At 41.7% G+C, this 17322-nt stretch overlaps 1 protein-coding gene and 1 long non-coding RNA gene across 2 annotated transcripts in view; one reads left to right on the top strand and one right to left on the bottom strand.

Annotated features, from left to right (window-relative positions):
* ERP44 (endoplasmic reticulum protein 44) overlaps positions 1–17322 on the bottom strand; it is an 87778-nt gene that overhangs the window by 5337 nt on the left and 65119 nt on the right. The window contains exons 6-10 of the mRNA XM_070458423.1: positions 16255–16370; positions 14406–14463; positions 11940–12056; positions 9540–9651; positions 8501–8642 (exon numbers count right to left, since the gene is read on the bottom strand). Coding sequence (XP_070314524.1) covers positions 8501–8642; positions 9540–9651; positions 11940–12056; positions 14406–14463; positions 16255–16370 — 545 coding nt within the window. The remainder of the gene's footprint in view (positions 1–8500; positions 8643–9539; positions 9652–11939; positions 12057–14405; positions 14464–16254; positions 16371–17322) is intronic.
* Positions 2394–8608, top strand: LOC139032067 (uncharacterized). The gene is made up of 2 exons (XR_011484618.1): positions 2394–4675; positions 7430–8608. It is a non-coding gene; the product is annotated as an uncharacterized lncRNA (long non-coding RNA).

Below are 17322 nucleotides of genomic sequence, written 5' to 3'. Positions count from 1 at the left end.
CAAATGAGGTGAGAAGTATTTTTATTAAAAAATTTACATACAGTAGAATTCATTTTTTAGGCTTAAGTTATATGAGTTTTAACATAAGCATGTAGCATCTTGTTACCACCTACACAAACAGGAAATAGAACAATTCCAACACTCCTATCTTCCTCTTCCCTTTAACTCTTGCTGATCTGATCTATTCCCATAATTTGTCTTTTCCAGAATGTCATGATTTTGAAATCGTGAGACTGGCTTCTTTTACTTAGCACCCTGCATTAGAGATTCATCCACTCTGTTGCATGCATAAAAATGTCTGTTCTTTTATTCATTGAATAGCATTCCATTGAGTGGATATACCACAACTGGTTTATCCATTCACCCACTGAAAGACACTGGTTCTTTCTAGACTTTGGTTCTTGTAAACAATGCTACCACAAATGTCTGGGCGCAGGTTTTTGTGTGAACGTGAGTTTATTTCTCTAGGTAAAATACTAGGTTATATGCAGGGCATATGTTTGACTTTTCAAGAAACTGCCAAGTGGTCTTCCTGAGTGGCCGTGTCATCTTGCAGTCCTGCCAGCAAGGTACGAGAGTTCCGTTTGCTCCGTATGTCAGTTATACCTCTATTAAGCTGGGAAAAAACGGGGGACGTGTAATTTGGAGTGGAGAGGGAATTGATCGGTGTGGGCTGAGCCAACAGATGTCTACAGAAGGTAGGCCAAGAGGTTTAAGGAATGCAATCAGATGATTTGATGAGAATTAAACAGTCCGAGAGAGTCCAGGCTAAGCCCCGTCACGGTCAATCAGAACCGCGTCCAGGCAGAAGTTAGAGCAGGGCGGAGCTGCTCCCCAGACAGGAGGCGGGAGCAGCTGCGCAGTGGGAGCCCAGAGCAGCGCTTCTGGGCCCCGGAGGAAGGGTCAGGGCTAGGGCGAGGCTTAGCTCTCGCAGTGGCGCAGCCTCGCGCCCCTCACGCAGTTCCCTTCCGTGTCGTTTTCTTAACAGTGTTCAGCATAAGCCCCGTGGTTTTCAGCTTCACCGGGTGAGTTTTTTTGTTCCTTGAAACTGCAAAAACTTAACAGCAGAACTATCCAACAGAACTTGTGTGACGACCAAAAAATACTGTGTATCTGTGCTGTCAGATACAGGAACCACTGCCTGCACGTGGCCCCTGAGCACTTGGAATGGATTTAGAGTACCTGATTTACATCATTTAAATTAATTTACTGTAAACCTAAGTATCCATACAGGGCTATTAACTATCATGTTGGATAGCACAGCACTGTGACTTCTGACAAAGGGTCAAAAACAAGAAGCACAATCAGTAAAAGACAAAGAGCCATTTCCCCCCCAACAAAGGGAAAATCACGACGGGGAAGCGTCCCACAGCACCGAAACTACCAGGGTGTTAATGAGGACGAATCAAGTGAAGTCCCGTTAGTAGCAGTGTTATTTTTTCATGGGAAAAACCTGGATTTCAAACAATAGAGGTCATTTAGACAAATCACGAAACAATCCATTCAAAGGCAAGCTATCTGGCCACTAGAAATAATGGAAAAAAACTGATGAATGGGAAGATGTTTATAATGTGTGGATAAGTTAGAAAATTTATAAAATAGCATGGTTCCAATTTTATAACACATACATATATCTAGATCTCTTGTGGATTTATAGGTGATTTTTATTCTTTGGCATTTTATCAACTTTAAGAATTAGCCACAAAGAAAATATTTTTATAATCAGAAATAAGGGACAAATTATATGCTTAACAGATACATAGAGAGCAGACATCTTTGCCTGGTTCTTGATGTTAAGAGGAAAGCATTCAGTCTTTTACCATTAAATATAATATTAGCTGTAGGTTCTCTGTAAATGTCCTTTTTAGGATTGAGGAAGTTTCCATATATTCCCAGTTTCTTAAGCATTTTTGTCATGATGGATACTGAATTTTGTCAAATGCTTCTTGTGTATGTTGATGTAATCAGTATATGCCTAATTACTCAGTGGTTTTTGAAGGCTGGAGGGAAATGGCAACCCACTCCAGTATTCTTCCTTGGAAAATCCCATGGACGGAGGAGCCTGGTAGGCTACAGTCCACGGGGTCACAAAGAGTCGGACACGACTCAGCGACTTCACTAATGACTAAATGCACCAGCCTTGCATACTTGGGGTAAAGCCCACTTGGTTGTTGCTGTATTGTTCTTTTTTCACTAATTGCTGGATTCCATTTCCTAGTATTGTTTACTACTTTTAATTTTTTTATTTATTTTTATTAGTTGGAGGCTAATTTCCTTACAATATTGTAGTGGTTTTTGCCATACAGTGACATGAATCAGCCATGGATTTACATGTGTTCCCCATCCCGATCCCCCCTCCCGCCCCTCCTCCCCATCCCATCCCTCTGGGTCTTCCCAGTGCACCAGCCCCGAGCACTTGTCTCATGCATCCAACCCGGACTGGCGATCTCACTATAGATAATATACTTGTTTCAATGCTATTCTCTCAGAACATCCCACCCTCGCCTTCTCCCACAGAGTCCAAAAGTCTGTTCTATACACCTGTGTCTCTTTTTCTCTCTTGCATATAGGGTCATCGTTACCATCTTTCCAAATTCCATATACATGAATTAGTATACTGTATTGGTGTTTATCTTTCTGGCTCACTTCACTCTGTATAATGGGCTCCAGTTTTATCCATCTCATTAGAACTGATTCAAACGTATTTTTAATGGCTGAGTAATATTCCATAGTGTATATGTACCACAGCTTTCTTATCCATTCGTCTGCTGATGGGCATCTAGGTTGCTTCCATGACCTGGCTATTATAAACAGTGCTGAGATGAACACTGGGGTGCACGTGTCTCTTTCAGATCTGGTTTCCTCGGTATGTATGCCCAGGAGTGGGATTGCTGGGTCATATGGCAGTTCTATTTCCAGCTTACTACTTTTTAACTCAACTTATACAATAGTTTGAACTCATTCAATGTATTACAGTGTAAAAACACTTTATCTTGTCATTTAAGTTACTTAACTTCTTTGAGCTTCAGCTTTCTGATATGTGAAGTGAGAACAACTACTTCATTTATCTAACTGAATTGTTTTTATAGTCAAAGACTTGGATTTAAATCCAAATATATTAGTGCCTATAATAATCATAGCTAGCCTTCTAAACACTAGCCACGTATCACACACTGTTCTAAGAGTTAATACACATTCACTTAATACTCACAACAACTGTTAACTAGGTAAAATTATCATCATGCCTGTTTCACAATGAGGAAGAGAGGCATAAAGGTCTTAGGAGACTGCCCAGGGTGATGGAACACCAGATCACAGACCAGGCCCAGGGTCTGTGCCCCGACCACTGCACCCCACTCTTAACAGATCACAGATGGGGCCCGGAGTCTGTGCGCGTGACCGCTGCATCCACTACCAGATCACAGTCGGGGCCCCGAGTCTGCGCGCGTGACCGCTGCACCCCACTACCGGATCACAGACGGGCCCGGAGTCTGCGCGCGTGACCGCTGCACCCCACTACCGGATCACAGACGGGCCCGGAGTCTGCGCGCGTGACCGCTGCACCCCACTACCGGATCACAGACGGGCCCGGAGTCTGCGCGCGTGACCGCTGCACCCCACCACCGGATCACAGACGGGCCCGGAGTCTGCGCGCGTGACCGCTGCACCCCACCACCGGATCACAGACGGGCCCGGAGTCTGCGCGCGTGACCGCTGCACCCCACTACCGGATCACAGACGGGCCCGGAGTCTGCGCGCGTGACCGCTGCACCCCACCACCGGATCACAGACGGGCCCGGAGTCTGCGCGCGTGACCGCTGCACTCAACTGCCTCTTCAGTGACTCCACTTGAGTGAAGTTTCTAAATCTTGCAGAGTTTAGCTTCTTGATTCTAAAGTAGAAATAATATCCACCTTCTAAGCTTGTTACAGATTAACTGAAAACACATATAGAAGTATAAAGTAGGGCTGGTACAGTGCCTGGCTCTGTCAGTGCTTGCTGTCTGTTTTGCTGGCAAAACCAAATAAGGTAAAAATATATTGGAATGATCTGTAAAATAAAAAGTACTTGTAAATATTACATATCAAGATCAGGTGTACACAAAGTATGTGACAGGAATATAAAAATGGTATTTAGCGACCTGGACCACTGTATATGTATCAGCCCAGTAGTGGCTGATAATAAAGACACATTCAGACTACTAAAACTACAGAGATGAATAGGAGAGGTAGAGAATAGGACAGATGAGTAACTGATAAATATTAGGATATATTCCAGATATATACATTCAGAATAGTCAAACTCTTAATCTTATAACAAGTGATGAAACGAAAAGCAAGTTAAAAGCATTTAATGAACATCTACTAACGCCACCACAAAGCACTTAGTATAGCAAGAGATGATGAAAACTAAATATTTGCCTTTTAAAAAGATTCTCAGGGTGAAGAATCTGCCTGCCAGCGCAGGAGACATGGGTTCGATCCCTGGTCCAAGATCCCACATTCCTGGAAGCAACTAAGGCCCGTGAGCCACGACACTGAGCCCACACCCCCGAAGTCCGTGCTTCGCGCCAAGAGCAGCCACTGCGATGGGAACCTGGGCACTGCAGTGAGGAGCAGCCCCACTCACCGCGACTGGACCAGAGAGGGCACAGCAACGGAGACCCAGCACAGCCGTAAGTGAATAAAACCACGCACACACACGTATATATATACACAGCAAGAAAATCCCGATTTGGGTTAAAAAAAAAAAAAAGAACCCCTAGATAAGGAAGAACGAAGCCAGGCTGTCAGAGTTGCCAGGGTAAACATTTCTTTTACCTGTCCCTCCAGTTCTTTATCATCTCATTCAATTCCTGGCTTGTTCCCTCTAAGTCGAAGGAGACAGGCTAGTTCATCATAGCAGCAACCAAACTGCTAAATTAGGGAGATGCCCGCCCCTGCAGTTTCAGTCTCATGTTGCCCCTCTCACCTCCTCACCACAACCATGCCCCTTGAGTAGTTTAAGGAATTATGATCATAATTTTCAGGGATGCAGTGATTTGAAATAAACGACCTAGATCCCAGAGTTGGGGAACTCCTTAGCCTTAGACTAGCTTGTTCATTTCCCTAGGAGCGATCTGACGTCTGTCCTGCTGCTTTTTCCCACCCCTGGGGCTCTGGTGGGAGCTTACGTAAGAAGCCCTGAGCAAAGGAACAGATGGTGGGGATCTGCAGGCCACAACTTTCAGAAGTTACGTTTCTCCAGAAAGCCCTTCAACAGTCTTTACACTAGACCCCACCATTTATTCTCTTCTCTCAGGGCTGGCGAACATTTCCTAGACCCACCCCTATGTGCTTAGGCTTCAAAACTTCCCCCCATTCCACCTCCATATAAAATCTTTTCCTTTACGTCTGGCAAGAAATCAATCTGGTCAGACTATATATATATAAAACAACTGAGGATTCAGAGATGTGTGATTCAGTTTCAGGTATTAACAAACAGTGCCTCTTCAAACATCTTTCAGATTCAGGCTTACACTGCTTTTGTATGTACTGAAAATGTAACTGTTTTGGTATCAAGTGTTACGAGCTTGAGGTTTGGGGGTTCAATATACTCTGCCATGACTTCTAGCCCTGCCAGTGATTAGTGGTGTGGCCTTGCTGGCTATGTTACATCGCTAAACCTCAGTTTCTCTGAAATAAGAGATGAACAGAACACTGGTTCGCAGTTCCCCACACCAGGCTGAAATGCCTGCCTTTAGTATGGGAGGAGACCGCATCATAAATTTGCTTTCCTTCTCCTTACCACCACATACTTCCACCAGATGACTCCAGAACTGCTGAGTTACCAAGTAAAAGTAATAGTAATTACAGTAATTTATGGAAACGGCTTATCATTTAAGCCTTAATTACCATGCAGCACAGTAACAATCACACAAGCCATTAAATGTGTCGGATTCACTTTGCTGCATCTTTTATTTTTTAACACTGACATCTATTCACATAGGCTCAGTCTGTAGCTCACACAGCATGTGCCTTCTTATAATTAAAAAAATATTAGCGGGAACAGTGCCTAGGAGGGGAAACCAGGCACCTAAGGGAGAAATTAGAAGTGATCTGTTTCAGAGCTTCCAACACAATCACTGCTCTTATCTCCCTCCCTGCTCACAGGGCTCCACACTTGCAGGACGGGCAAGGATCATGTCCCATCTCCATGTTTCTTTGGGGAATTTTACTGACTCAGTGTTTTTTTTTGCACCAGGGCACAAGCAGAGAGTGCTGCCAGCTGACAGATTAGCTTTTCTTGGTAACACGCCCAGCTCTTGGTCCAGTGACCTGTGGCTGGAGGATAGGGGGATTGGGTCATGCGATAAATAGTATGACCATTGATCTTAGTTTGGGCACTCTAACAGACACCAAGATGGGACTGGAGTCAGAGTGTTTTAAATCTGACTTCAGAACTGGAGGAGAAAACTTAAAAGATAGCCAAGGTGAAATCTGTCACAGGTTTCCTTCATGTGAAACAGCGTTCTTGGGAACAAAAGCCAGAGTCGGGCCTAGTTCGGTTTCTGACTAGTGAGCCTCACCCGGGTCAGCATCCTCTTGGCTCTGGCTAACTTGAGACTTCATAACTACGGCTGTAGATTTACAGTGAAAGGAAGAAGTAAATAATCAACCCAAGATACCAGAGGTAGGAAAATATAAAAATTCATGCAAATAACCCATGAAGAGGGTAGCATTTTAATGCCAAGCATTGTCACTGCCTGGAAGCTCTTGAAGTGGACTCAACACTACGACAGCGGCCCCCTCTCCTAAAAGGCCTGTGCTTTTAGCTGAGCTCACAGCCTCTGGAGGCAAGCAGCGAAGCAGGAGGAAGAGGAGACGCAGCCAGCCAAGACCATTCCAGCACAACAGTCAGCGCTCACACACGCTCACAATTCAGACGTTTTCACTTCACCCACACTCGGAAGAATGCCACTGAGAATGTCAACTCACTGAGTATTTATCCGGGTCTTCTGTATGCCCGTTGTATAATATCAACCAACGGTTTATATATAATCTAAAAAGTTTACTAAGACTGGATCCCCAGCCCAGTCCGAGAACTCACAGCCAGCTAGAAAAAGGAGGTGAGCTGGGAACAGGCAGCTGGGTTTTCTAACATGGTAAGAGCTCTGACAGGGCTCAGCAGAGGGGCACTGATCCAAGATTTCTGGAGCTGTTAACACCTGAGGCAGGACCGATTGTTCTGGAGAAGCTTTTCATGGAGGAGCGGAGACGGGGCTTGGAGAAAGGCGATGTTGGCAGAACAAGCACAGACACTGTGGGCTGAATATGAGGGGACGGGAGGGGGGTTGCTGAGGTAAAATAAAAGTAACCAATATTTTTAAGTACTCAATGGTTCATAACACAACATCATCGCTCATTCATTTCTGTAACAATCTCATTAGGAAGCGTGCACCACCAGCCACGTGTTAAGTGTAAAGGAACGAGTGCGAGAGACGCGACTTGTCTGAAAGTGAACGCCGCTCAGTCGTGTCCGACTCTGCGACCCTGTGACTTGCCTGAGTGAGGACCCCAGTGGAGACGTCCTCTACGTGAGCACTGAGACTCTTCTATCAGACAGCCATATCGCTATTAAAATACTCAGAAGTGAGTGAGGTAATCCATTCTGCAACAGGACTTCAAATCACCCTCAAACTGTGAAATTTACTCTTTAAACATTAAAATGGGTGATGTTTAAATTAATTTTGAAAAGAAAAGGTCTATTTTGAATACCTGTATTGCTTAAATTTTTCATATATGAAGAAACATTTCCACTTTAACTGCTGTATCTAACATCTCAGAAAGCTGATATAAATAGTAATATCCGTGGTAGTTACTAGGTTTATGTTGATTAACACGATGAGAACAGAGTCAGAAAGCGTATCTGTTCCTGGGAAGGTTCTTAGCTGTATGCCTTTATAAACGCCTTGTCACAGCCATCTTCTGGTCTTAAATACCACTAACATTCCTGATACACAGTCAAAATGAGCACCAGTATTATTCATTTTCTTTAACCTACTTACTCCCTTGATGTGCTGACAAAGACTACATTAAATTCAAAACATATTTCTCATAGGTCAAAAATTTTCTTTCAGAAATTAATTCCCAAGCATTTAAGAAGATCTAATGCTGGCATTTCTATAGGGATATATCATAATTCTCACCGTCATTTAACATTTTCTTTTCCTTTTTTTTCCTTGGCTATGTGCTCAGCTCGTGGGACCTCAGTTCCCTGACCAGGGATTGAACCCAGGCCACAGCAGTGGAAGCGCCGAGTCCTAAGCCTGGGACCAGCATGGGCATCCCCAGTCACTCATCCTACCCTCTGGAGCTCAAAAAAAACCAAAAACTCTTCCTTCCAAATAACAAAGCATTACTGTTTCAACATAGGATTATTTAAAATATCCAAACAGTCACTTTAAGTTCATCTTTGAGACACATATCAGTAATTTTAAAAAAGCAAAATGAATACTTACAATACATCCCTGAAGTCTCCAAACACATACATGTGCCTAAAGCTGTCGATAGCTATTACAGGGCAATCTGCTGGAGTTTTCTGTATGTGCAGAAGAGGATGTCTGAATTTGTCACAGTCAGCATGTAAGAAGTTTATTGTTCCTTAAAAGGAAATAGAATTTGGAGAGTAGATTAGAATATTCTTTATTACATTTTCATAAGTTTGCAAGTTCATAAAAAGTGATATACTAAAAACTTCCCAACATGTTTTAGAGTAATATAGACCACAAAGACTAACACCTAAATATTACAACACTTTAGAGAGGTAGGATTTTAATTCTTAAGGCAGAGAGTATAATTTCTTTAGAAATGCAATAGTGAAAAAAAAAAAAGAAATGCAATAGTGAATTTTAAATTTTTCTGGGCAATCATTTGCCTTGCAGATTATCCTTGTCTGTTCTCATGGGAACATCTTCATTTCATCAAGGATGCCCTTCCAGTCCCTGCTGGTTGAGTTTTAATCTAATGCAACCCCCAAAATATTTACAGAGACTGATATGGGCATGACTCTATACAAAGCCTTCAGTCTGCTTTGTTTGACTTTCTTCTCCAACTATAGAGGGAAAGCTGGTGATAACTCAAGTTCCCTTTTGATGCTCTGGAGAAGTCTGCAGAGAGCTACTCACTCACTTTCATTTAGAAATACGGTAAACGCTAATCAGGCTGTGTAAGTCCTCTCGGCAACATCTCTGGAACTATTAGAGAAGGACCAGAAGCATCGAGGTGCGGGAAGAAAGTGCCTGAAACACACTGTCCACCCATGACCCCACTTTTCTTGATTTTAAAGAGCTAAAAAAATTGTTTGTTTTTTTTTTTTTTAAAGCTACTGCTTTGCATTATCTCTACTCATACCTTCCTTCCCCATATTTTCATGTGATTTTAGGAGTTAAAATAACAAGTTTTTAATCCAAATATGCTTATGTCAATATTAATGTAATGGAAAGGAGGGAAAGTTAAAAAACAGAGAAAAGAAGGATATAAACACCTTAATCTGTCTACCTTTTTCACTTATTAATTGTCGGGCTACTTCATTCTGGAATATTTCTAAACTTTCCGTATCTTCTTTCATGTGGAACAGTATCAGAAAAGGCAGTCCTTCTTCTGTCAGTTCCTGTATAGAGAAGTATTCAGTGAGAATCATCAGGCCCCTCCATTCAGCTCTAGCTATTTTCTAGGTAGGAACAATTTTATCCTCAGCCCATGTAACATAGAGCAGCTGCAACATTCCATGAAAAAGAGACCACGGTGTAAATAAACGCCTCAGCGGAGGAAGGAACCGCGGAGAACGGCCCCATGCATCCTGCTGTGCCGTGGGAACTGACTGCCTTACGGTGAGCCTGAGCTGACCTGGATGAGGCCATGATATCTAAGCATGAGCTGCCTAAGGGAAGACCAGTGCTGTTCTCTTCCAAAACGCTGGTTTTCATGAAAGGTAAACACTCTGCACAGATAACACTGAAAAACTGAGTGTACAGCAATAAGTAAATCTAACTGATTTGCAAACTTACGTTTATTCTAAGGCTTATTGCAAAAACCACGCCACTTACATGAGACCTACCAACAGCTGAAAAGTGATACAGAGCAAAAGACAAAACCCCCATAATACAGCCAGTTTTCAATCAATATACAGTGTATCAACATTATTAACAAACACTTCCACTACCTATGTGTATGTTTATATATACACCTGGTGCATACACACACAGAAACACCTTGAATCTGTTCTGAACTCTCAGAACATTTTCTGAGTGCCTCCATGTGGCATGTTACTTTTTAGAAAATTTAAGAGCTAAGAAGTTAAAAGTAGAAACAAATATATTACTTTATTAGTAATAAACAAAATTACTAATTTTGTGACTAAACAAAATTTTTTGTTTAAACAAAATCCTACAAATATAGATGAACTAACAACTGTTAAGAGAGAAGTAATACATTAATAGTTTGAAAATATCTATGTGAATTAGTTTGCTAAACTAATTTACATACATTAACACAGTAGCTGGTAGTCCAACCTACTAGAGCTTCCAGTGTACCCATGTCCACATCTGCACCAGTATGTTCTTTACAAGTTAGGTAGTCAGCAACTCAGGAGAAAGAGAGCAAGACAACCCGATTTACAGGTTAACAAGTCTTTCCTCATATTTTAAAGGGTCTGTGGGTAATGGAATGTAACTAGTCTAAAGAATGTCAGTAAATGTGCCAACCACTACAGGATGAGAGGCAGGGCTGGGGGAGGAAGGACAGACCACTGTTTAATTGTCTGAGATCTTCCAGGTCTGTGCCTTTCAATGGTTTGAAACTAACCCTGTAAGAGCTGCCAAAGCAGGTGAATAATCGTGACAAGTTACCAGATCTTTCTGAGTACCTAAGGTCTAACTGAGCTGCTACAGTAAAAATGTTAATCAATTCAGATAAGCATACCTGAAGCCCAGGTAACTGAGAAAGGAGAAAGGATGTTCACTTGATAAAAACTAAGACAATAGCCAAGCAAGCAAGCTTTCCTGCAACATGACCACACTCACTTATGTACTGTCTAAAGCTGCAGGCTGAATAGCGGCAACACAGACTGTGTGAGCTACAAAGCCTTAAAATACTCACTGACTTTTTAAGAGCTGCCAACCTCTGACTTGGTGGGAATTATATGAGAGTGTTTACTCTGTGATAATTTCTTGGGTTGTATACTTAATACCTGAGCTATGGACTTATAATTCTTTTGAAGCATATATACATATTGAAAGTTTTAGCTTAAAAAAAGTTTATTTTTTAAAATTACATTCTTAGGCTGTGGGTTTTGAAAGTGAAGGAGTAAAATGAAATGAAAGCTATCTTTCAAATCCAGTAAAAAACAGAGATGTCTGTTTAAAGACAGACAGAGCTCTTTGTATTTGCTCCTCCAACCTCCTAGGTTTTTATGGAAGTTGTTAAGAATTGGAGATGGGCTTTATTTCAGGCACATGGGATCACTGAGGACAGTTACATGGTAATAATAATTGCTTTCATTATTTACAATGAAAAGAGAACACAGTTTCATTCTTTTAGGAGAGGAATCAGAAAAACCTTTTCAAAGCAAAGGATTATTCACTGTATATAATTAATTGTAACTAAAATCTGCAGAACATTGCTTCTAAAGCAATCTCCTTAAATAAGAATCTTCAACCAAGGGTGGGCTCAGATTCACCGTCAGACTCATTTTCAAGGTGGTCACGAACCACTGCCGCTGCAGGAAGCCAGCAGTGGGGCTGGGCCGGCAGGCGTGGAGGGCCACTGCTGCATTATGAGACAGCTATGATGTGCTCACTGTGACGGTAAGTTCTGTGTTAAAGCAGTAAGATGCGCAGAAGCAGCTTGCTCTTCTGGAAATCTTAATTTAAAACAACAACATACACTAGAAAGCCATACCTCTCCATTTTCAAATGTTATTTCTCTGACAAGAGGAACGCATTTATCTTGAATCCAGTTGTAAGTCCCATCAAAATTTGTCATAGATCCCAAGTACACCATATCTGGAGCAGAATGCTGTTACAAAAACAAAGAAAAAAGTAAACATCTAACCTGTGCTGGCAAAACTGCATTCTTAAAGCCATCTATGAGCTCAGAAAATCTACATGGGATATAAAAGAAGCAAAAAATCATGGAACTTCTGAGAAAGAGGACTACTGACCGTAATAAGCTGCTAACTATAATTATGAGGGACCTGATTATCTAATCTGTGATGCCTAAGCCTTCCCTTTCCCTTGGATTTGCATCAGGTAAATGCCTATTAGTGTCTGCATCAACAGCCGGCAGGTGTTGGGAAAAGAAGAATTACCCTAATGATTTAATTGAGCTATCTCTCCCTTCAAAAACGTCAGAAGAAAATTTGGAGACTTCCAGTGAAAAAGCCTTGAAAAATACATGGTACTATATAAATCTAAGGTATGGCTATCTCTAAATTAACTGCTGTTATCTGTTTTCACATTCACTGAAAATCAGTACCTGTGAAGTGCCTAAAATGATGATAAATTGCTAACATTACCTAAGCCAACTACTGTGACCAAGCATTGTTTTATCACCTTGTATGTGTTTTAAGAACCTTGTATGTGTTGACTCAATTAATCCTCAAAACATCCCCATAGAGCAGGTACTAGATTTATCATGGCTATTTTTACTAATGAACAAGGTAAAGCACAAAGAAGCTCACAAACTTTCGCAGAGTTTTACACCTCGGAAGGTAGCCGACTGTATTATTTTAGTGAAGTATAGTTGATTTATGGACTTCCCTGATAACTGGAGACCCCGGTTCAATTCCTGGGTTGGGAAGATCCACTGGAGAAGGGATAGGCTACCCACCCTAGGATTCTTGGGTTCCCCTTGTGGCTCAGCTTGTAAAGAATCCGCCTGCAATGCGAGAGACCTGGGTTCAATCCCCGGGTCGGGAAGATCCCCTGGAGAAGGGAAAGGCTACCCACTCCAGTATTCTGGCCTGGAGAATTCCATGGACAGTAAGTGCATTGGGTCACAAAGAGCTGGACACGACTGCACGACTTTCACATACACGGCTGATTTACAGTGTTGTGTTAATTTCTTCTGTATAGCAGAGTAACTCAGTTACACATACATTCATGTCTGTATAGGTTCATACAGACACGTGTATGTATTCTGTTGTGGTTCAGTCACTGAGTCGTGTCCGTCTTTTTGTGACCCCCGTGGACTGCAGCATGCCAGACGTTCCTGTCCTGCACCATCTCTCAGAGTCCGCTCAAGTCCGTGTCCAGTGAGTCAGTGATGCTATCGAACTATTTCATCTCTGTCATCCCCTTCGTCCTGTCGTCCTTCTTTCCCAGCATCAGGGTGTTTCTGAATGAACTGGCTCTTTGCATCAGGTGGCCAAAGCAGTGGAGCTTCGCTTCAGCATCAGTCCTTCCAATAAGTAGTCAGAACTGACTTCCTTTAGGATTGACTGGTTCGATCTCCTTGCAGTCCAAGGGACTCTCAAGAGTCATTGCTAGCACCACAATTCAAAACATTAATTCTTCGGCACTCAGCCTTCTTTATGGTCCAAATCTCACACCCATATATGACCGCTAGAAAAACCACAGCTCTGACTATACAGACCTTTGTTGGCAAAATGATGTCTCTGCTTTTTAATACATTTTCTAGGTCTGTCACAGTTTTTCTTCCAAGGAGCAAGCGTCTTTTAATTTCATGGTGACAGTTACTGTCCGCAGTGATTTTGGAGCCCAAGAAAGGAAAATCTGTCACTGCTTCCAGCTTTCCCCCATCTATTTGCCACGAAATGGTGGGACCAGATGCCATGATCTTAGCTTTTTGGATGCTGAGTTTTAAGCCAGCTTTTTCAGACTGTTAGGTCAATTTGGGGTAATAATAACTGTGAGTTTTGCCCTTCTTATTTGTGGTTACCATCACCTGGGCCTAAACAGCTACTTCTAAGTTTAGATACACTTAACTTCTTACCAAGGGTTAAAAACAACCTAGTGCTCCTTAGTATCTGGCAAGTACCAGGTGAACTTATACCCCAGGAGACGTGGGAGTCTGGCTAGTCTCATTCAAGCTAGAGTGATGGCCACAGACCTCTGAGGCATTGTTCTGAATGTGAGTCCCAGACTGAAGGTGAAACAGAAGTGGGAAAGGCCTGGGGGTCAGGGGGTCTCTAATCCCAGCTCTGCCACTAAATGCCTGTGTGACTTTAGGCTTGTGTCTTCATCTTTACTTTGAAAGGTTTGGATTAGCACAAAATGATGTCTTAAGGTTCCTTCCAATACTAAAACTTTATGAATCTGTGAATATTAACATGTACAAAACTACAAATTATAGTATACATATATTTACATTTTAAACTATACACACTAAGAAACAGCAACTTACCCCTGGTGGCTTATAGATTATGTTGTCTCCACTGTATCTTTCTGGTTTTGAGACAGCTCTAACAGAAAGGGAGAAACAGTGATATTTTTTAAGAAAAGTAACAGCAGTAATATGTCTAAAGTATCCCAGGTGGCACAGTGGTAAAGAATCTGCCTGCCAAGGAGATGCAAGAGACGTGGGTTTGATCCCTGGGTTGGGAAGATCCCCTGGAATAAGAAATGGCAACCTACTCCAGTATTCTTGCCTGGGAAATCCCATGGACAGAGGAGCCTGGCTGGCTACAGTCCATGGAGTCACAAAGATTTAGACACGACTGAGCAAGCATGCATAGGAAATACGCTAGTTGTTTTACAACATATGAACTATAACTTGAAATACATACTTTCCCATCTTTCCTACTTATAAGATTATGCAACACCAAGAAGAGCATACATTTGAAGGAAAAGTTTAGTACAAGGCAGATTTTTTTTAAGGGACATTTTAGTTAGCTGTCTCTGTGATTCAGTATGTTATCTTTGGATTAGAAGTTTTGGCAGTAAATGGCTGTTTTTGACCCCAGATTGTTTCCAGTAACTGAGGTGGTATCTGGATAAACCCCTTTGGATACAGACAGTAAGGATAAACGCCTGCTATGAAGTGTGCTTGCAGTGCCAGAGGAACAGTGAGGGGCCTGCATGGCTGAAAACAGTAATGCAAAAAGCATAAGGGAGAAGTTCCTTCATCATTTACTTTGTACAACCATCCTCATAAAACACTGATAATGTTTGCAATAGAACACACATACAAAGCCTACAGAAGCATTTAAAATAAGGGAAAAGGTCAGAAACCGGAGGGGAAATACTATGCCCGATATCTGGGCTCTACTCAAGACTACAACTGTACTAGTCAAGGTACTGCAATTGAATCTTATCAGTTGCAGGTCAAAGAAAAGAGATAGTACTGCAAAGTATCAAAGGATGGTGGAGATAATTTTCAGTGAGAAGAGACTCAAGGACAGAACCATAACAGATTCCAGTTTGAAAGAGAAAGAAAAAAAAAAAAAAGATATAGCCAGGGAAATCAGAAATGTAAGGATCAAACCAGGGAGATTCAAGTGAAGTACAGACACAGCAGAAGGACAGGGTGGTTCAGGGTCACATCCTTCAGAGAAACTGTGGGGAACTAAGATTGGGAAAAAAAGACCACGGCTTTGCTAATTAAGAAGTCACTTTGAGAAAGTCACTTTAAGAAGTCACAGAGAGAAATTTCTTTAGGGTAATGGAGGTAAAAGTTTTTAGGAGATTAATATATTTGAACCATCAGAGTATGAGAAATTCAGGGTAGTTAAGCATAACTCATCTTTGAAAAAAATTTAAGAATGAAAAGAAAGAGATGAGTTAACAGTTCAAGAGACAGAAGACACAGATTAGGAATGAGAGAATCATGCTTTTGGAAAAGGAAAACAGTTCATGGTAAGGGTCAGACTGGAAACACGTGAGAGCAAGGATAACTGGCGGATCAAAGCCCCAGAGGAGTTTGAAGGGACGGCTGTAAGGACACCAGTGGGGAGGTGAGCTGTGGAGTGGAGCGCTGTTCCTCTGAGGCAGGGAAAGACAGAGGAGAAGCTGGTCTATCCTTTTCCTCTTACCTACATTTTGAAAAATATAGTACAGAAAGAGTAATTAACAGACTTTTAAACTCCTAAAAAGAGAGGTCAGAGATAGGCATAAAAACTTGTCAGTGACTTTAAGAGGACTAAGATAATGTTTATGAGAGATCATCTTCAAAAAACCACCACCCACAACAAGAATTTAACATAGCAGCTGAGCTGACCCAACCACCAACACACTGTACCTATTAGGCTACTTACCCAAAGGCGGCTAGGAAGGCACAATCATCATGCAAAATATTTGCTACTCTTTCAAAAACTCTATAGTTTTCTGAATCCTTCTGCTCAAAATATCCAATGATATTTCTTTTGCTGCGCTGTAAATAAAATATGTAATTACTTTATAAACATATGTAGTTCTTTAAAAAACATATTATTTCATTTACCTAGCTGCTGTTCAGTTATCTCCAAATGAACTGTAACCGGCTTTTAACACCTAATCCAAAACTATTAAAGATTACATTAGGTTGAAAACAGTCTGAACTATCATCTAATGTAATAATTTCCTAATAACATTTTATTTTAAAATTTTAAGAAATAATAACTGTTTAATCAGTGACAGTTTTTTCCTAAATAAGATGACTAATTCCAAGGTGTGTTAAAATAATACATCAATCTGTAATGTGTGGCTGTCAGCAGAGATTCCATCATGGGTCTCTCACACTTCTACACATTTAGGTATACCCAAGATCCAAGAGTCTGACCATTCTTAATCCAGGTCATCTCTCAAGGTTGTGCTTATTGGGAGAGAGGCTGAAGTATGAGGTGATGTCTCCCACCAGGAGAGAAAAAGCAGGCTTACTGCTGGCTCTGAGACAGATATTTCCCAAGCCCAGAGTTCTCCTGTCACAAACCCCTGCATGAGCAGGAATCCACCTGGGCCCTCTTTCACCTCCACAGGACTTGGGGGACAAGGAAACAAATGCAATCGTGCTCACACTGTTTGCTGTGATGTGAGCAAGAAAACTGTTGTCTCTGGCCCAGGAGCCTTATGTCTTCTAACAGCATCCATGAAATGAACTGGCTAACCTGTTCATTTGTAAGCAGGGTAAGAATCAAGTTGCAGTGACAATTTAGCAATGACAATCTGAAGCCCAAACTCAATTGCTTTCACTTCCTTTTAAAACACTTCTTGGTGTACAAAGAAAAAGACCTTGTTAATGTATCATTAAGGCTGGTTAGGTCAGAGATACTAAAATTGATACAAATTGCTGCTGCAGGGATGAGGTGAGCAGAGACCCTGCGGGGTGCCACTAAGCAGAAAAAGGA

This window comes from Odocoileus virginianus, chromosome 29 (genome assembly GCF_023699985.2).
Source record: "Odocoileus virginianus isolate 20LAN1187 ecotype Illinois chromosome 29, Ovbor_1.2, whole genome shotgun sequence".
In the NCBI taxonomy this organism is placed as follows: Eukaryota; Metazoa; Chordata; class Mammalia; order Artiodactyla; family Cervidae; genus Odocoileus; species Odocoileus virginianus.
The sequence above is the reverse complement of the archived record's forward strand: the minus strand, read 5'-3'. Positions and strand labels throughout refer to the sequence as shown.